This window comes from Thamnophis sirtalis, unplaced genomic scaffold (genome assembly GCF_051295495.1).
Source record: "Thamnophis sirtalis isolate CommonGarterSnake01/CBP01778 unplaced genomic scaffold, rThaSir2_p1.2 scaffold_1, whole genome shotgun sequence".
Classification (NCBI taxonomy): Eukaryota; Metazoa; Chordata; class Lepidosauria; order Squamata; family Natricidae; genus Thamnophis; species Thamnophis sirtalis.
Window position 1 is genome coordinate 98,054,063 of NW_028261381.1, and position 19,375 is coordinate 98,073,437.

The 19,375-nt window shown below is 43.7% G+C and overlaps 1 protein-coding gene across 1 annotated transcript; it reads left to right on the forward strand.

Moving 5' to 3' along the window:
* The first annotated feature begins 1,265 nt into the window (after positions 1-1,265).
* FJX1 (four-jointed box kinase 1) lies at positions 1,266-4,814 on the forward strand. The gene has a single exon (XM_014075814.2). It carries the CDS (start codon positions 1,867-1,869, stop codon positions 3,205-3,207), a length of 1,341 nt encoding a protein of 446 aa, XP_013931289.2. The 5' UTR covers positions 1,266-1,866; the 3' UTR covers positions 3,208-4,814.
* Positions 4,815-19,375: the final 14,561 nt, after the last annotated feature.

The window sequence follows — 19,375 nt, forward strand, 5'->3', positions numbered from 1 at the left end:
ACCATTTGTCTGAAGTGGTGTAGGATTTCCTGCCTAAGTAGGGGGTTGGGCTAGAAGACCTCCAAGGTCCCTTCCAATTCTGCTATTCTATATTCTATATTAGATGCTTGTAAACTAATGGAGTCACTGATATAGTAAAACTTAGATCACAGAGCTTTCTTATTACACAAGGAATATAATTCTGAAGGCTACTGCCACAGATAGAAATAAAGAACAAAACATTTCCCAATTTCTTGTTGCAGAAGCTAACCAGACTATAGTTTAATTTTGCTTCCAAGTAAGTCTGCTTCTTCATCAGTGGTGGGGAATAGACTGAGGATGGGGATGTGAGGCAGAGCAAAGGTGCTGCTTCTGTCTGCCCAGTCTCTAGATCTTCTGCTTGCCCCACTTTGCCTAGAAGAAGCAGATCCTCCTTCCTAAGGGAGCTTATCTTTCCTACTGAAAAGGGGCCACTCCCCACTTGTAGTAGATCACAAGCCACTGCAATCTCTTTTTCCTGCAGTGCCCCTTTGCTTTTCCCCACTTCATCTGGTTCTCACTCTAAGACAAAGGCCATCTTAACAAGCCTCTCTTTGTATTGGTATTTCTGCAGTACTTTCCCCCACATTTTGGCACCATTCAAGGACAGCCTTGAGCTATGTAAAATCTGTTCTGTTTTGTCATTTGTCACCTAACTTGGATGAACGCCAGTGATTTGAAGCAGAGAATAACAGAAGTAGAATCACACAGGGATTGGCACCTGGGAGAGGCACATTTCACACAGGTATTATTTTCTGCCCACTCAAGGGATGCCTTAGATGGTTCTTCAAAATCAACGGTGGATAAAACCCTCGGGGAGGGGGGTGGGTGGGTGGGATAAGCAATTTCTACCGATTTCAGTACAATCCTAAATAGAAGCATCCGTGCATAAAGTAGTGCACATTCACCCGCAGCACGCCGATTATGCTAAGTAGAGTTCAAACGTGTCTATTTGCATGGCTAAGAGGAGGAAAGAAACACCAGCCAGGGTTGGGGGTTTGGTTTTTTGTTTTGGAGCCGCACGGGATTTTTAATGCCCCGGTCAAGGGTTTAAGCGCTCCGCAGCAACCTTCGGGTGCCTTTGCTCATTAGGAATGAACTGACCCCAGATTGCCGCCCAGACTATATTTCTCTCCCACTATTCCGTGCCGCTGCTGCCTCCTACTCTGTTCCCGCTCAAAGAAAGAGCTCTTTGAAATCAGCAGCACAATGTGCCTCTTTCTCTCCCATCTTTTATTCTAAACGGACCGAATCCTTTGTGCTTCCCAAGCCGGATGGGAGGAGGGAGGAGCGCTCGGAGATGGCCGGCCGCCTATCTCATCTCTCCGACAAGATTGCTACTCATCGTCGCCACGACCCCCAAACCGGATCCCCAAGGGCTCTTTCAGCATTCGGGGCGTGCCTAAGGATCTCCCACTTTCTTGGAAGCGCCCCCTCCCCCCGGAAAGGCACCGGCCAGCAACGGCCCCACCTCTCGACGAGCCGTTGCCGCTTTAAGCGGAAGACCATGCTGGGCGGTGGGTTGGGTCCCTGCGCTCCCCCTCGCCTCCCCCACGTGGTCTCGGTTCTTGTGAATTTCAATCGCTAGAGGGTCTGTATACAGACACCGGCCCCGCAGCCGAGGCTGGGGCATCCGTCCGGAATCGGGGTTCCTCCTCCTCACACGGGGTCCTCCCTGCCGGCCTTTTAGGCAGGCTCTTGCCTGATTCTGGAACCGGCCACCGGCAGCCACCATGAACCAAGGCAGCCCCGATCGGTGGAGCCGCGGGGTAGCGCAGCTACCGAGTCCCGGAGCGGCGGACTGAGATCGCGGCAGCCTCCAAGCTCAGCACCAGCCGCGGGAGGAGAATGCAACGAGGGGGTCTGGCCCGGCTGGGCTCCGTGGCCGTGCTCTGGCTGCTAGCTTTGGCTTCCTTGGCGGGGCTGTGGAGTGGACGGATTGGGGACCCGAGAACGATCGAACTGAAGTTCCCACAGGAGCGAGCCGACTCGGCGTTCGGCAGCATCCAAGTGGCGCCGGCAGCACCGAGCCGTCCCCTCCAGACAAGTCGCCTCCAAGCCGCCCAGAAAACTTTCCGAGCCCTGCTCACGCTGCCGGGACAGTCGACGGAGCTTCAGGAGGGGCAGGGAGAAAGCGGGCAGGAGCCGCCGCTTCCTTCGGCTCGCCCTCGGCGGGAGAGGCAAGGAGCAATGGGAGCCGAGGAGCAGTTTCCCTTCTTGCCGGTGCGCGGCGGGGTTTTTTGGAGCCAGACCTTGGAGGCTCAGGTGCCGCCGGGCTTTCCGGCGGAGGAGACCGCCTCGTGGCTGCGGGCGGCCCGGGAAGCGCGCGTCGTATCGCTCGAGCGCGGAGGCTGCGGTCGCAGCTCCAACCGGCTGGCCCGGTTATCGGACGGTAGCCGCGCCTGCGTGCGCTACGGCATCAACCCGGAGCAGATCCAGGGCGAGGCGCTTTCCTATCATCTGGCCGGACTACTGGGCATTCAAGAGCGGCTGCCGCCTCTGGCTCTCTCCCGGGTGGAAGCCCGCGGCGGGCAGTGGGCGGAAGTGCGCGACGAGCTGCGCGGCTCTCATTGGGCCGAGGGGGCCGTGGTGAGCCTGGCGCGGTGGGTGGACAATCTGACCGACGTGGTGGCCCCCGCCCCCTGGCAAACCGAGGCGGGGGTGCCGGCGGCCGGCCGGAGGTTGCAGCCCCTGTCGGCGGGGGAGCTGAGAGGCCTCAGCCAGGCGCAGCTGGTGGAGCTGGTGCAGTGGAGCGACTTGATTCTCTTCGACTATCTCACGGCCAACTTCGACCGGCTGGTCAGCAACCTGTTTAGCCTCCAGTGGGACCCCCGCGTCATGCATCGGGCCACCAGCAACCTGCACCGGGCCCCCAATGGGGGATTGGTTTTCCTCGACAACGAGGCCGGCCTGGTGCACGGCTACCGGCTGCTGGCCATGTGGGACAAATACAACGAGCCTTTGCTGCGCTCCGTCTGCGTCTTCCGCGAGGCCACCGCCCAGAGAGTGCGGGAGTTGCACCGCTTGCGCAACGCGGCGTCCGAGCTGCTCAGGCTCTACAGGACTCGGGAGCCTCTGGCCGAGATTCTCGGCTTCCTCTCCGACCAGCAAGCCCAGATGCTCCAGGAGCGGATCGACTTTGTCCATAAGCACATTTTGCACTGCAAAGCCAAGGCCACCGCTCCGTGATGCTCTTTGCCTTGGTGAAACCGCCTGGATTTATGAGACTCAGAAGAGATTCAAGAATGGGGAGAAGAACGCCTGAAGGGGCTCTTTCCCGCTATTTAAGGGCCTGGGGATCAATATCCCTAAAGGAAATTAAGGCTGGAAGCCCCCCTCTTGGGGGTTGACTGGAACCTCTCCCATCAGAATGGTCCTAAGATTTCACAGAGGAATATATGTGGCAAGCCCAGCTAAAAATGAACATGATTCAGAGTTCTGTTTTGTAAGGATGAATAGCCAGTAGCTGAACTAGTTCTTGTCTCTCAGATACTTTGTTCCTGGAATCTATCTGCAGAATGTGATCCTTCTTTACCTGACACTCCTAGTGTTAAGTTTCCAGCTCCTGAAGAAAAAGCACCTTGCTGCCAATTTCGCTCTTCTTGTGACCACTGGGAAGGCCTGGGTGTTTGGGAGAGATGCACTCACATGGCCTTCTGCACCCTGGGAGCCTCCTAGATGCATTGAACCACATCTTACACCAGACCCCAGCTGGCATGTTGGCCCAGGGTGATAGAAGTTGTAATCCTGTTCCACAGGAGGGTGCCATATTAAAGCTGGATTAAAATGTCATAACACCCCCCGCCCATTTTTAAGTATTAGATGTAACAATGCCCCCTTCCTCATCTGCACTATTGCCTATTACAGAAAAGGTCAAAAATATCTTCCCAGTCTGCAGTTTTTGTTAGAATTGCTGTGAAGATGCTGAGTAGCCGGGAGTTAGAAACATAACTGAGTTTCAGAGGTGATTTATGTCTTTTATATAATCTATATATAAAAAATAGATTTATCTGTCACTGTCATTTTCCTTACCAGGAAAATTAAAAGGTCCTGTACAAAAGCTATGGTTGGCATTTAAATGAACCACCTCCCTTGTCCTTCCAGTGGGCATCAAGAGTGTGTTTCTTTGTCACACCCTTAAAAAAAGCCTCCACAAAAGTTAATTTAATATCTAGATATTGTAGCTCCACTTACAGAACAGCATTTTTAGTGAATTTCCTGTCGGCATGGACAGCGACAAAGTCAACAGTTGTAATAAATGTGCAGAAAAGTCACTGTTGTTAACACCTTTTATCTCTTAACAGTCAGAAGCATTTGACAAAAAAAAAGTGGTTCCACAGCATTTCTGTTTTATATGTAACCCAGTACTGTATAATAAAATGGGGTGGGGGATTTCCAGGTTTATAGTATTGTCAGTGTAGTAAAATTTTGATGCATTAATTTGGAGAAGGGAAAAATAAGTTTCTTGCACTTTACTTTCTTTTTATATATACATATATATATACACACAAAATCTTGTTATTTAAAAAAGTCTGCATTTTAGGTACATGATATATGTTCTTAAGCCTTTCTGTAATATACTAAAGAACTGGATATTTCAGTAAAGATGTGTTAATGTTTTGCCTCTTTTGTATCCAGGTTTTGGATTTCATTGTTCTATGAAGTTTTTCTTTTTCCATAATTTGAATGGATATTTTTCTTTAGCCCAACAGAGTTAGTGATAGTGTTATTCCAAACAGTAGGGAGAAGACTTATTTTTTGTTAATTGATTTCCTGCATTAAAGTATTCAAAATCAGATGAGCATCACAGGCTATATAAAACATACACCTTGTAGATAACTGGTCTGTAAAAGTGTCCTTCCACTTGCTTCCAAGAAAATAATTATTCTGCTTTGTTTTTATTCTATCAGTTCAAATTTCAACGCAGTCTATCCTTGACTGTTTCACTGGTGTAGAAATCAGAACTATCAAAACACTACTTTTGACTGAGCAATTTTCAACAGATGTTAATTTCTTTTCCATTTTGGTTTCTGGCAAATGAGTTACAAATGAAAAATCTGTGCCAAGAATAATTTAGGACTTTGTTTTAGCTTAGCTTCTCTTTTGACTGTGGTAGTGGTACCTACAGAAGCTGAAATTAAAAGTATCATGACTTTTGATAAGGTTCAATGCTTCAATCCAGCACTTATGAATGGAAGTTCTATCTTTTGCAGGCCAGTCCTCTGAGAATTAGCCGAGGGCATTTTTTAGAATTTTTTGTATATGGATATGCTGGTGTGGACAATATTATCAGAAACAATATTGGGGCTCAGATCTTTTGATTCTTGGAAGAACCAGTTCTGTACAAGTGAAAGCAGAGAGGGGAAATACAGTTTTAATTTCCCACCAACTTTAATCACTTTGCCACAGCTAGAGCATATACAGTGTTATAGATCAGAGGCAGAAAGAATTTTGTAAGAAAATAGAATAAGTGGGTAGAACATGAGTTTTGGAATTCTTTCTAGTTCTTTATTTGCAGTAGCCATAGTTGGTGTGTATATTTTTGTCCTTGTAATAGGGTACAGAAGCATTTCCATTCTCACCTTGCAGGACATCTTGTCTGATTATTTATATATATATATGTGTGTGTGTGTGTGTGTGTGTGTGTGTGTGTGTGTGTATGTACCCTGGGAAACACAGGGCAGGCTGTGTATATGCTTTTCTAGGTTATGGGACCAAGGGAAATTTGAACCAGAAAAAAATCTGGTGACAAAATTTTATGCAGAAATAAAACCACTCGGGATGGTTTTAAAAAAAAGAAAAGGGGGTAATACATTATTTTTCCTTCCCCTACATGAAATATTGTAGCCTAAATACTTGTGCAATCTCTGGATATTGGGGTGGATATGTTAACAGGAATAATTTGCATAGTAAATTTTTCTGGAAAATTTTCCAATCCAGTTTTTTTCTCTGTTGACCAAGAGATGAAGAGCGAAGAATTTAAAATGGAACCATCAGCAACATTTTGATTCAGTGCCTCTCCTATAGAGATAAACTAAGGGCACTTAACACATTTATTTTTCTGGAATGTTTTTCTCTGAAGCTCTTCAGCATATCTCACCCATTTTTGAACTCCCCTTTGCCAGCTTCTTCCTCCACACCAAATATGCTGCTGTTCTGCTCCACTTTCACAGAGTTAATCCTGCTAACTGATGGACAGAAACCTGAGCCTCCTTTACATAATTTCTGTGTAATATTTCATTAGGTTGGAAAGAATAAAAAGGGTTCTTTCTATAGCTTCTAGTAAACCGCAGCCTTCCAAGAAGCAGTTTTTCAATCATGGGATCTGTTTGAACCTTTGTGATCATAATTCCCTCAGAAATCAAAAACATTGTGGTGTTTGCAAATAGGTGCCTCACATCTGAGAAGCAAAATTCTGGACAATCTCTAGATGGTGGCAAACAGTTAAGAATTTTGTGCATTTCTTTTCTGCTATTTTAGTGGAAATCCATATTTTGCGGGCCAGCTATTGTGGTCCTAGTTAAATACTGAACCTTTAAATGCTTAACTAAGTTATGATCTCTGAGGGACATGGACAGTTTAGAAATATATAATATATATAAATAAATAATCCTCAAACCCTACAAAGGCCCTAGAAGGCTCTTTCCCTCCACAGCTTCAACTGACAAGGTTCTTTATTTAACTCTTATTTATAGCTCACAGCTTTTTATCGCTCAGCACAAAGCATAGGCTCCCATGTGGCTTCTTTTGCCATTTACATGATAATATGGAATTTAACTGTGTAATTTTTTTAGCATGTATGTCAGCATGAGTTTTGTAGCTTACTCAGATGCAGTGCCTCAGACTCTTTTCACCTAATGAAAATACATTTAAATAATATAGCAATGGCAGCATACATTTAAAATCAACTGTAAAGGTAAAAGGCAGTGCCATAAACATCCCAAGATCTTTGTTTAAGCTCTCTGGAAATCTCAACTGGATCACAGCTTCGGCGGTTTAACAGATTATTCATCTTCCTTGCCACGGTGTCAAAACTAAGTCTCAGTTAATTGTACCTTTCCGAAAGAATCACGGGCGTATGCTTTGATGATCAGTGATGATAATTTCAAATGATACAACGACAGTGGATTCAGAAATGAGGGGCTACTTGCAAAGCAGAGAAGAAAGAGGAGAAAGGTGTGGAAAAATGGCTTCATAAGGGACAATAAGGGTTGGATTATAGATTTCAGAAGTATGAGTGACTTGGTTCAGACATAATGTTATAATACTGCTTTTAACCATGAGTTGAATAAGAAATATTCTGATTCAGTATTCTTACTGAATAAGAAATATTCTAGAATGCTCACAGCATGAAGCTACAAATCATCACTTGCAATCATAGTGGGATACTGAGCCAAAACATGCAATACAGTGATACACATTTTGTCCTCATTGGTTCCTATACTCTATATTTGATCCTAATGTTTCATTCAGAAATAATTGCTCTTTCAGTTCAATAGCAAAACCACATTGACTTACCATATATACAGCTTAATAGTCTTTACAACATTCTCTGGGTGGCTTACAGAGTCAGCATATTGCCCCCAATAATCTGGGTCCTCATTTTACTGACCTCAAGGATGGAAGGCTGAGTCAATCTTGAACCGGTCAAAATCGAACTCCTGGAGTGAGCAGTGAGTTAGCATGCAGCACTGCATTCTAACCACTGCACTACCAGGGCTATTATGAAAATGGGTTTTGATGAAGTGTATATTCTGTCATCAGATTTCTGTGAGACACAAACCTGAATATTCCTGCTTCCCTAGATTATCTATATTTAGAATACTAGAGGAAAAAATAATTCTAGCCTAACATATCAAGCTTACTGCAGATCTGAGTAACCTGTGATCTTAGCTTGGTTTCTGACTTCACAATTTATGATATCCTAAGGTTACCAATGAGCTTGGCTTATGTAGTTTCGCACTCAAGTGAAAAACTTGCAGAACAAAAATGTTGCTTCCTGGGCAAAGGCTTTCCAGAGACTTAGTGACAATGGGCACAATTTAATCAACTGTTTTCAGCAGCTTTTATGTAATAGGCAAGATAAGGCAGGTAGCTTTAGCCTTGCTTATCTTTGAATTTATCTTGACACTGAATTGGAAACACTCTTCATTCTGCAAAGGCCAAAATAATAGGTTTTAAACAAGAATTGCATTGCATTTCTGATTTACTTTTATAAAACTAGATCCTAGTTACTTGTTGCTGTTATTTCCCCAAATTATTTAGTAGCATAAAGTAAAAAATAAAAAATAAAACATCACATATGAAACTAGATTCATTAATAATTTTCTGGTTAAAATTGTATACAAATGCATCCTGAATCAGTTGGTGGAAATTATATATACTCCAGAATCCTGTATCTCTTTAGCGACATATCTTTGAATTGCTATAAAGTTAAGGAATACTCTTGTTTATTTCGTTAAAACTAAATAGTTTAAAATAATTCTTTTTTTGTTACATTTTTTGGTTTCTTGCATTCCAACTCCTTTTCCATACCCAGTTTTAACCCAAACAAAAAGATTAGTGGCTTCATTTCAGTAAGCCAGTAATTACTTGGCAGACCATGAGAGAGCATATCAGGTACAGGATTTTAAAAAAAATATCCTTTTCACAAGGAAAGCAAGAGCAATTTATCTGCTTTGTTTTACTTTTTAAAAAAGCCTCAATTTTCCAGTTTTAACTTGCTCAGAATTGAAGTATGTTTACAGGAGGCTGAAGCAAAAAAAGGCTAATAGTTTTGTGCATAGTGTGTGGTTAAATAAAATTTATGGTTTAGCACAGAGATAGGATATACATATTTAGGCATCATTCACTTAACTACAGCTTCTCAAATAAACCACAGTTTGCTGTATTCACACCTTTGCTTATGTGCAGATCAAATGTTTAAATAAAAACATTCTCTGATCATTGAAATAAATATATAAAAATGAAGCATTGTGATATCATCTACCTACAACTTTTTATGGAAATCATTTTGTAACAACGACTAAATATATGCACTTGTGCTAAACAGCAAGTTCTTTAACTCGTTTATTAAATTATAATAGCTTATTTCACACACCATATCATAAATCATGATTTACAAACCACAATGTGCTGGACATGCACAAAACACTTCAACAAAACCCTGCAAACCACAGTACAGGTTAAGATAATGTGGGAACTCAGCCAATGCGTATAACTTTACGCCCTAATTTTTAAAGTTGTTTTTAATTTTAGGGGGGAAATGTTTCTAACCTGAATTTAATTTTGTTCCCTTTTGGTGTCAAGAAAATTTCATGGTCCTTTTCATGAAATAGCTAAAAGTAATTTTTCATATTTTTTAGCAGACTTCAGAGTGAGAGATAAAGATTTTCTTATTTTCTCCTTGCTGTCATCTGTCAGTCGTAGGTGTCTGATATTTTGGTACCCCAAAGCACTAGGTCCAGTTTAAGATGCAGGTTACTCCCCAACAGTTTTTATTTATTGTTATTTACTGGATTATCAATTACTGATGATTTCTGCTGGTCACCAGATCCCTTCAATTAAAGAATATAATTTAATGAGGCCTAGGAAGTGTTCCTTCTCAGTTGCAACCCCAACCTTCAGGAATGCATCTCCCTCGATATTTGAATGGCTCTCACCTTGATGATGTTTAGAAAATCTCTGCAAATCTGCTTCCTAAGCCTTGGGGCAGATAAGGTTACAGTTGAATTCTTGTGGGCAGTGGTGTATTAACCATTAAGCCAACTATGCAAATGCTTAGGGCACCAGACTCAAAGGGAGCACCACAAAGTTGAGAAAAGAACCCCCCAATGAAGCTTGGCTTCATTTGTACAGTATGCCGAAAGGAGGGGGGGCACCGAGATTTGTCAGTGCTTAGGGCACCATTGAGCCTTAATCCGCCACTGCTTTTGGATTTTAAAAACCAGATTGTTTTTTTCTAAATATTTATGGTTTTATACTCTTATTACTGTTGCTCGCTTTTAAAATGTTAAGCCACACAGAGACTATGGAGCCTTCAACTTTATAAATTAAATTAAAACATTACCAAAGTAAATGAAATGATTAAACAAACTACTCCTAGAAATTTGCCCCAGTAAGGAAAAGAAAAGGGATGTAGAAGAGGTGAAAAGAAGTTAATCTGCCTACATTCCTTTTCTTTTGCCATACAAGGAATTCTTTATCATCAAAACCCAGTGGAAGGAGGTTCTCATTCAACATGGAGCAACTGAATAGTCTCTTTCAACTTAAGAGAATCTAGGGAGAGAAGACTGATTAGTTGCATGAAACTAGAGTCTCTCACTCTTCAGTAACACTACACATGTTGCTAGAAGTGATAGCTTATAAAAGGAATGTAATGAGCCTCAGCAGATAATTAATTTAGTAATAGAATGCAAGAGGGAACAGATAATTGAGATTAGTAGTAGATTTACATCTCCTGCACTGATAATGACATTCAAGAGATGCTAAAATTGGGGATTGAAATAATATAAAAAAGGCCAATGCTCCCCCACCCCACCCCCAAATCTTAAAAGTCTCTGATATAGGTGAGCTAATCCATGCCCTCGCTCTGCTTCCAAATGCAAAATTTATCCCTGGCATGAAAAACAAGCGTATCTGTCCTGTTGATGCTTTTCTGAGGAATAAATTAATATTCTCTCTGTCTCTGTTCAGTGCCTTAAGGTGGGTAATACAAGGAAGAGGGATTGCTTCAGAATGGGGGAAAACAACAACTTGGTTAAGCCAAGTTTAACGAGAATTCCACTGCAATTCCAGTACTACTTTTACCATGTCCGCAAAAGAATAGTTGACTGTCAGAGCTTTATATAATTTTGTTTTCAATCTTGAGAAAACAGTCATAGTCTTGTTCCACAAATCTAAATGGCTAAATTTGCATATTATTTATTTGCTAATTATAAACATAATTTGACTGGTTGGAATTAGCTAAATAGCAAGAAAACAGCAAGTTAGGGTAATAAAGAACAACCGATACCCATGCTAAAGGACTTTAGGGATTTAGTACAAGAGTCTCAGAATTATCCAAATGCATATGTTTTCACCTATATCTTGCAGTGAGATGGGAGGCTGAATGAATGAATGCATGAATATCTGCATCCTTCTTTTTCCTCTCACCCTCCAGTGCATCTCCATTTATATGCATATATTTTTCAAAAATTAGGAGAGATGCTATCCTTGTTATAGAATAGAGTCTTTTATCCTGACTCTGGAGCAAGCAAAAGGGTGGGAGATGCCCATGCAGAATGTTCTGTCTCACTGTAGAAAAAGAACCCTCACAGTATATTCAGGGCACTAACCTGAGGCATGGCATTCTACAGGGAAATATATAACAGCATTCTGGGAAGTGCAATCTTACATTCAGAGGGTTTCTAATCTTTGCTAGCTGCCGTCTGAAGGCTGTGAGTATCTGCATGGAGCACAATAGGCTTCAACTGAATCTTGGGATTTGGGTCCTTTGGTTCTATGTTCTCTCTGGTGAAGGATGTGATTGCAATCTGTGTGCAATCTGTGGTTCATCCTAGACTCACAACTCCTGCTTGAGAAGCAGATGATAGTCATGACCAGACCTTTTGCACAAATTTTGTGTACCAATTGTGCCCATTCCTAGATCAAGGGAGCCTACTCACAGTCACTCATACCTTGGTCACCTTCAGGCTGGTCTATTACAATGAACTCTACATGTGGCTGCTCTTGAAAAGTATCCGGAAACTTCAGCTGATACAAAGTTCAGCATTGCGAGCAGTTATGTGTGTTTCTGTTATACACTCCTACATGTTACAGCTCTGCTGCATTGGTTACCGGTTTGTTTTCAGGTCCAATTCATGGTGCTGGTGTTGACCTTTAAAGTCCTACATGGTACAGGACTGGGTTATGTGAGGAACCGCCTCTTCTTGATTTCCGTTGCCCATCCCACCAAATCCAATAGAATGGGCATGTTACATGCTCCATCATCTAGAGCAGTTATGGCTAACCTTTTTGTCGTTGCGTGCCAAAAGCACTATCGTGCATGGGTGATAGTGCACACCCATGCCTGCACCCATAATATTATCTTTCTGCCCCTTGCCAGCTCAGTGAAGCGGTGGACGTGATGTGCCGATGTCTGGGGGCTGTTAGGGTCTGGATGGGGGCAAACAAACTTGTGCTCAATCCCGGTAAGACTGAGTGGCTTTGGATGCTGCCTCCAAAGGACTGTTTGGACAGTCCATCCTTAACCCTGGGGGGAGAAAATGTACGCCCCTCAGAGAGGGCTCGCAATTTGGGAGTTCTCCTGGATTCGCAGCTGAAATTGGAACATCATCTGTTGGCTATGACCAGGGTGTCTTTTGCCCAAGTTCGCCTGGTGCACCAATTGCAGCCCTATTTGGATCGGGATGTGCTTCTAACGGTCACTCATGCCCTTGTCACCTCGAGGCTGGATTATTGTAACGCGCTCTACATGGGGCTACCCTTGAAAAGTGTTCGGAGACTGCAGTTAGTTCAGAATGCGGCCGCACGGGTGATAGTGGGTGTGCCGAGGTACACCCACGTTACACCTATCCTCCGTGAGCTGCACTGGCTACCTATCGGTCTCTGGACTCAATTCAAGGTGAGACCCCTCCTGAAGAAACCGTCTCTGGACCCAGCCATTCTGAGCAACTATCGTCCAGTCTCCAACCTTCCCTTTGTTGGGAAGGTTGTTGAGAAGGTGGTGGCCTCTCAACTCCGACGGTCCTTGGATGAAGCCGATTACCTAGACTCCTTTCAGTCGGGCTTCAGGCCTGGTTACAGCACGGAAACTGCCTTGGTCGCACTGATCGATGATCTCTGGCAGGCCAGGGATAGGGGTCACCCCTCTATCCTTGTGCTCCTTGACCTCTCAGCGGCCTTCGATACCATCAATCATGGTATCCTTCTGCGACGGTTGCGAGAGGTGGGAGTGGGAGGCACCGTCCTTCGGTGGTTCTCCTCCTACCTCTCGGACAGGTCGCAGTCGGTGTTGGTCGGAGGGCAGAGATCGACCCCAAGGCCCCTCAACTACAGGGTGCCACAGGGTTCGGTCCTGTTCCCCCTCCTATTTAACATCTACATGAAGCCGCTGGGTGAGATCATACGCCGGCACGGGATTAAGTACCACCAATATGCAGACGATACGCAGTTGTATCTGTCTGCCCCATGCCAACTCAGCGAAGCAGTAGAAGTGATGTGCCAGTGCCTGGAGGCTGTTAGGGTCTGGATGGGAGCAAACAAGTTGGCACTCAATCCAGACAAGACTGAGTGGCTTCTGATGTTCCCTCCCAAAGATTGGCCAATTATTCCATCTCTCAGGCTGGGGGGTGAAATTATACGCCCCTCAGAGAGGGTTCGCAATTTGGGAGTCCTCCTGGATCTCCAGCTGACTTTAGAACACCATTTGTGACCAGGGGGACCTTTGCCCAGGTTCGCCTGGTGCACCAATTGCGACCCTACCTGGATCGGGAGGCCCTTCAGACAGTCACTCACGCCCTTGTGACCTCAAGACTGGATTATTGTAATGCGCTCTACATGGAGCTGCCCTTGAAGAGTGTTCGAAGACTTCAGTTAGTCCAGAACGCAGCCGCGCGAGCGATTGTGGGTGCACCCAGGTACACCCATGTCACACCTATTCTCCGCGAGCTGCACTGGCTACCCATTAGTCTCCAAATCCGCTTCAAGGTGCTGGTCGCTACCTACAAAGCCCTACATGGCATTGGACCTGGGTACCTGAGAGACCGCCTCCTGCCGATTACCTCCCATAGACCGATTAGATCTCACAGGTTAGGTCTCCGGATTCCATCCGCCAGCCAATGTCGGCTGGCGACCCCCCAGGGGAGAGCCTTCTCTGTTGCAGCTCCAGCCCTCTGGAATGACCTCCACGTCGAGATCCAGACCCTTACTACCCTCCCAGCCTTCCGCAAAGCCACCAAGTCCTGGCTGCTCCAGCAGGCCGGGGGGCTTGTGAAACATCCAGCCCCACGGAAATTGTGAATGTTGCGGTTTTTGTTTTTAAAGTGTTGTCTTTGTCTAGTTATTCCCCTTCCCTTGTCTATTGTGAGCCGCCCGGAGCCCTTCAGGAGAGGGTGGCATACAAGACAAATAAATACAATACAATACAATACAATACAAGGTGTTGGTTATCACCTTTAAAGCCCTACATGGCTTAGGGCCAGGATACCTTCGAGACCACATGCTGACACATACCTCCCAGCAACAGTAAGATCCCATAGATTGGGCCTCCTTCGGGTGCCGTTGGCCAAGCAATGTCGGCTGCGGCCCTCAGAAGAGAGCCTTCTCGGTGGCTACTCCGACTCTTTGGAACCAGCTCCCCCCGGAAATCCGGACCATACCCACTCTGATGACCTTCAGGAAAGCCGTAAAAAATTGGCTGTTCCAGCAGGCCTGGGGCTGTTGATCTCACTGTTGAGGTCCGGCCCCGACCAGAATGAATTTATGAGGGATGACTGTTGTTTTAAATTGTATTGTTTTTATGTTTTTTATATTTCTGCTTGTAAGCCGCCCGGAGTCCTTTGGGATTGGGCGGCATATAAAAGCTTTAAATAAATAAATAAAATAAATAATAAATAATGCAATGCGCGTGCCACCCCACAGTGCTCCCTGCCCCCTGTCCCTGCGCATGTTCCCCTTTTCTCTTGCCACCCCCCGCACACAGCACCCCCACCCCATTTTGGGCTTAATAGGCCTCCCTGCAGCATCCTGGGAACAAAAACAGGGTGTGGGGGGGCACATGTACTCTACCCCATGCATGCATGGCAAAACCCCGAAAATCAGGTGGCTGGCAGGACGCACGTGCGCATGCACTGTGGAGATGACCTGGGGTGTTGGCTTGTATGCCCGCAGAGGTGGATCTGCGTGGCACCTGTGGCACGCATACCATAGGTTCATCATCACGAATCTAGAGAGATAAACATTTGGTGAGTCCAAGGCAGTGGGTTTTTTCCTGCTGTGGCAACTGCACTGTAGAATCTTCTTCCGAAGGTGAAATCAGCCTCATCACTGCTAAGCTTTTGAAAGACCGTCAAGTCCTGGTTATGCCAGCAGGCTTGGAGATAAACTTGTGAGGTGATTCCATTATTATTAACATCTAAAATCTATTATTTTCTTGTTTAGTTCTGCTTTTAATTTTTTTTGTTTATAAATAATTATTATATGATGGATTTAGGAAATGGTTATTTCATATACATCGTTTATTGGATTGTTTTGCACCACCCTAAGTCACTTTTCGTGAGATCGGTGGCTATATAAGTTTGATGAATGAATGAGTGAATAAATAAATAAATAAATCAAATAATAATCTATTTTCTGCAGCACCATCCTGCCAAAGAAGTCTTCATCTGAGAAATGCATATAGGATCATGTGCCAGGGTTTCAGGTGTCTTCAAAGATTGCCTTATACTTGGAGGTAGTTGAGATAGCTGCACTTCTAATAGAAAGGATCAGAATTCCCTGTGGGAAGATTTCTTTTGAGTTTTCACTAATATTTGCACTGAATCAAGGGGGTTTTAAGACAAAAAAAATCCCCATTCTCTTTACAGCCTATACTACAAACGATACAGTGTCGCCTCCAGGCTTGTGCAATGTTGCATCTCATTTTTGTCACAAACAATAACACTTTTTAAAAAGAGAATACAGCTGGGCAACTTTTTTTCTTTAAAAGCAGCTGCATGAACACATACCATCTGGTTTAATTAAACTAAGCAGGTAGAATTTTAAAGTATAGATCATTTGTTACCAATCTTCCTCCCTGTTGTTCAATGTGCTAGGTGGCCTCTCCCACCTTAGTCCTGTCCTGTCCTGATAGTAAAGTTGGGTATATAAGGATCAACAGAATGGGTGGGAAACACAACAGAAGAATATATTGTGAAGATGGTAAAACTTACAGAAATGCTAAATTGCCTTGTTTAATTAGGGAAGAAACAGCAATGATTTTTATGGAAGACTGGAAACCCTTTATGGGAAAACTGATAAAAATGAACTGATGATTTCTGAATGTATTGATTAAAGGGGGCTGCATATGGGGAGAAAGGAATTATACAATTTTGAAGAGCAGAACTATTAAGCATGTCTATATCACTTCTTTACGTATCTTTCTTTGCTTTCTATTGTTTTCAACACTTTTTTCTTTCCTAGTTTTATATTTTTCTGTTTGTCTGTTGATTTTGTAAACAATCTATTTTTTATACACACACGTGTGTGTGTGTGTGTGTGTTTTCATAGATTTTCACAGGTGTAGGTATGGCGGTCTTGTTGTATATGGGTCTTTTCCCATGTAAGATTGAGATTGTCTTGGCAAGGTTTCGGCGAGGTCTCACTCGCCAACCCAACCTGAAGATGACGAGTGAGACCTCACCGAAACGTTGCCAAGACAATCTCAATCCAGGCAGAAAACCATTTTTGTGCTGCATTTGTGCTGATAAATAAATAAAGGGAGACTAGTATAGATCTATTTCAAGCTATTTAGCTCTCATCAGCTACCCTTACTGGGATTCGAACCTGGGCTGTTTTTACATGTTTTCGTAGATTTTCATGGGTACAGGTATGCGGGTCTTGGCGTATTCAGGTCTTTTCCCGTATAAGATTGTGAGTATCTTGGCGACGTAGCAAAGCGTGATTGGAGCTGCCGTCTTTCTATAAATATTGGTGTGGAGTGCTGGCTTTGTTGTTGTGAGTGGATTGGGTAATGGGCTGTGTGATGACATTTTGAGCTCTATTGTAGTGCTATCCTGAGTCCTGTGCTGCAACCTCCTGGGGGGGGGGGTTGGCTGTGTTGTAACATTCTGAGCCTTTGTGTTGTAACCTCCTAAGTTCTGTGATGTAATGTCCTGAGCAGATGGCTGTGGTGTAACATCCCGGGCTTTGGTTTGGCTCCGAGTTTGCGGTCTGGCCATGTGTTCATGGCGTGTGTCAGTTTGCTTTGTGTGGGGGTCGGAGAGGGTGCAGCAGTTGGTGATGCCGCCGTGGTTTGGCTTCTGGATGGTGGTTGCATTTGGTCTATGGTATGGATTTGGGCTTGAGTCTGATGAGGATGATTGGTGGTTGTGTCCTGTGTTGTTCTGGGTCCAGTGTCGGTTTTCGTGGCTGGAACTCGCTTGTTGACTAGGGCTAGTTTCCAGATGTCTGGTAGGTGGGAGGTATTATTCATGTTGTGGGGGTGTTTCTCTTATTTCGATGGCTTCCATAATTATTTTCTTGTTGAAGTGTTCAGTTTTGGAAGTTAATTTGGTTCTTTCAAAATCAATTTCATGTCCTGTTGCTTTAAGGTGCTGGAATAGGGAGGAAGTTTTTTCTTCTTTTCTGACTGTGTTCTTGTGCTCTGCGATGCATGCATTTATTCTCCTATTAGTTTGTACAATGTATGTGGCTGGGCAGATTTTGCATGGTATTTCATAGACTCCTTGGTTTTCTAGCTGGATCTTGTCTTTGGGGTTTCTTAAGATGTTGGCTATTTTTTGGTCAGGGCCAAAGGCTGTCTTGATATTTTGTTTGTGGAGAATTTTGCTGATTTTATCTGTGATGCCTTTGATGTAAGGGAGGAGGGCGATGCCATTGTCCTGTTCTGTGTCTTGGTTCTTGGGGGGGCATCTCCTTTTGGATTAGGTTGGTAATTGTGTTTCTTTGGAATCCATTGGAAATTAATACGTTTGTGAGAGTGTGTAATTCAGTTTTCAGGTGTATTTTGTCAGCTAGGCGTTTGGTTCGGGACATGCGGGTCTTGGCTACGGAGTTGATCTGTGCAGGGTGGTGATGGGATTGTGTGTTTAAGTAGCGGTTGGTGTGTGCTTTTTTCCGGTACATGGTATGTCCTAGGAAGCCATTGGGTTTGTTGTAGATTAGGACGTCCAGAAAGGGAAGTTGGTTGTTAGCTTCTATTTCTATAGTAAATTGTATTTTGGGGTGTAGGCTGTTGAGATGTGTGAGGAAGTTGTCCAGTTTTTCCTTCCCATGTGGCCAAATTACGAAAGTGTCATCTACATATCTAAGCCAGAGTTTGTGTTTGTGTTCAGATTTATCTAAGGCTTTGGTTTCAAAATGTTCCATGTATAGGTTTGCAATGACTGGTGAGGGGGCAATCCCATATAGGTCTCCTTCTATCTATTTGTATCTTTGTCCATTGTGGAAGAAGTATGTGTTGGTTAGGCAGTGGTTGTTCAGATCGAGGATGTGCTTAGGGGGGTATTTGTTTTGGTAGCTGTCAAGGCTTCTTTAATAGGCACTTGGTGAAGAGGGATATGGCATCGAAGCTCACGAGTATATCATTGGGTTGTAGGTTTGTTTCTTTATTGTTTCTATGAAGTGGAGTGAGTTTTATATGTGTGAGGTGATGGATTCTGTGTAGGGCTGAAGTTGTTTGGCAAGAAATATGGCAAGATTCTGTAAAGGTGAGCCTATGGAGCTGACTATGGGTCTGAGTGAGGTTCCTTCTTTGTGTATCTTTGGGAGGCCATAGAGCTTGAGGCATCTGGATGATTTCTCTCTGGAGATGATTCTTTGCTGGATCTCTTCAATGATGGGAGAAGCTTTTATTTTGGATTTTATTAAGGATGTTACAATGCAGCCAACCCTGCAGGAGGTTGCAGCACAGGACTCAGGATATCACTACAATAGAGCTGAGGATGTCATCACACAGCCCATTACCCAGGTTGTTACAACACAAAAGAATAATATGCACACAGCCAGTACCTGAGCCACACTGGATGTTACGAAAAAGTCGACTAATCTGCAAACATCAACTTCATCAACTAATCAAGATGTTACAACACAGCCAACCAATCCACTTACAGCAACATAGCCAGCACTCCACACACCCTCACCAATATTTATAGAAAGATGGCAGCTCCGATCACGCTTTGCTCATACAAGCACGAAGCCGAAGGCACCAGCCTGAAGATGGAGAGTGGGACTTTGTCGAAACATCACCAAGATACTCTCAATCTTACACGGGGAAAGACCCGAATACACCAAGACCTGTATATATATATAATATAATATAGTATAGTATAGTATAGTATAGTATAGTATAGTATAGTATAGTATAGTATAGTATAGTATAGTATTGTATTGTATTGTATTGTATTGTATTGTATTATATTATATTATATTATATTATATTATATTATATATAATCTAGAGCATATTGGTTCTAGTTACCATACAGTGATTAGCTTTGAAAAAGTAACAGAAATATTCTTTTGCTGACATACATCTGGTAATTCATTATAAAATAAATCTTCCCACTCATTGTCAGATATAAGAGTTTTGTACAATGTAAGATTTTATTCTGTTCTTCAATTTCAATAGTGACTGA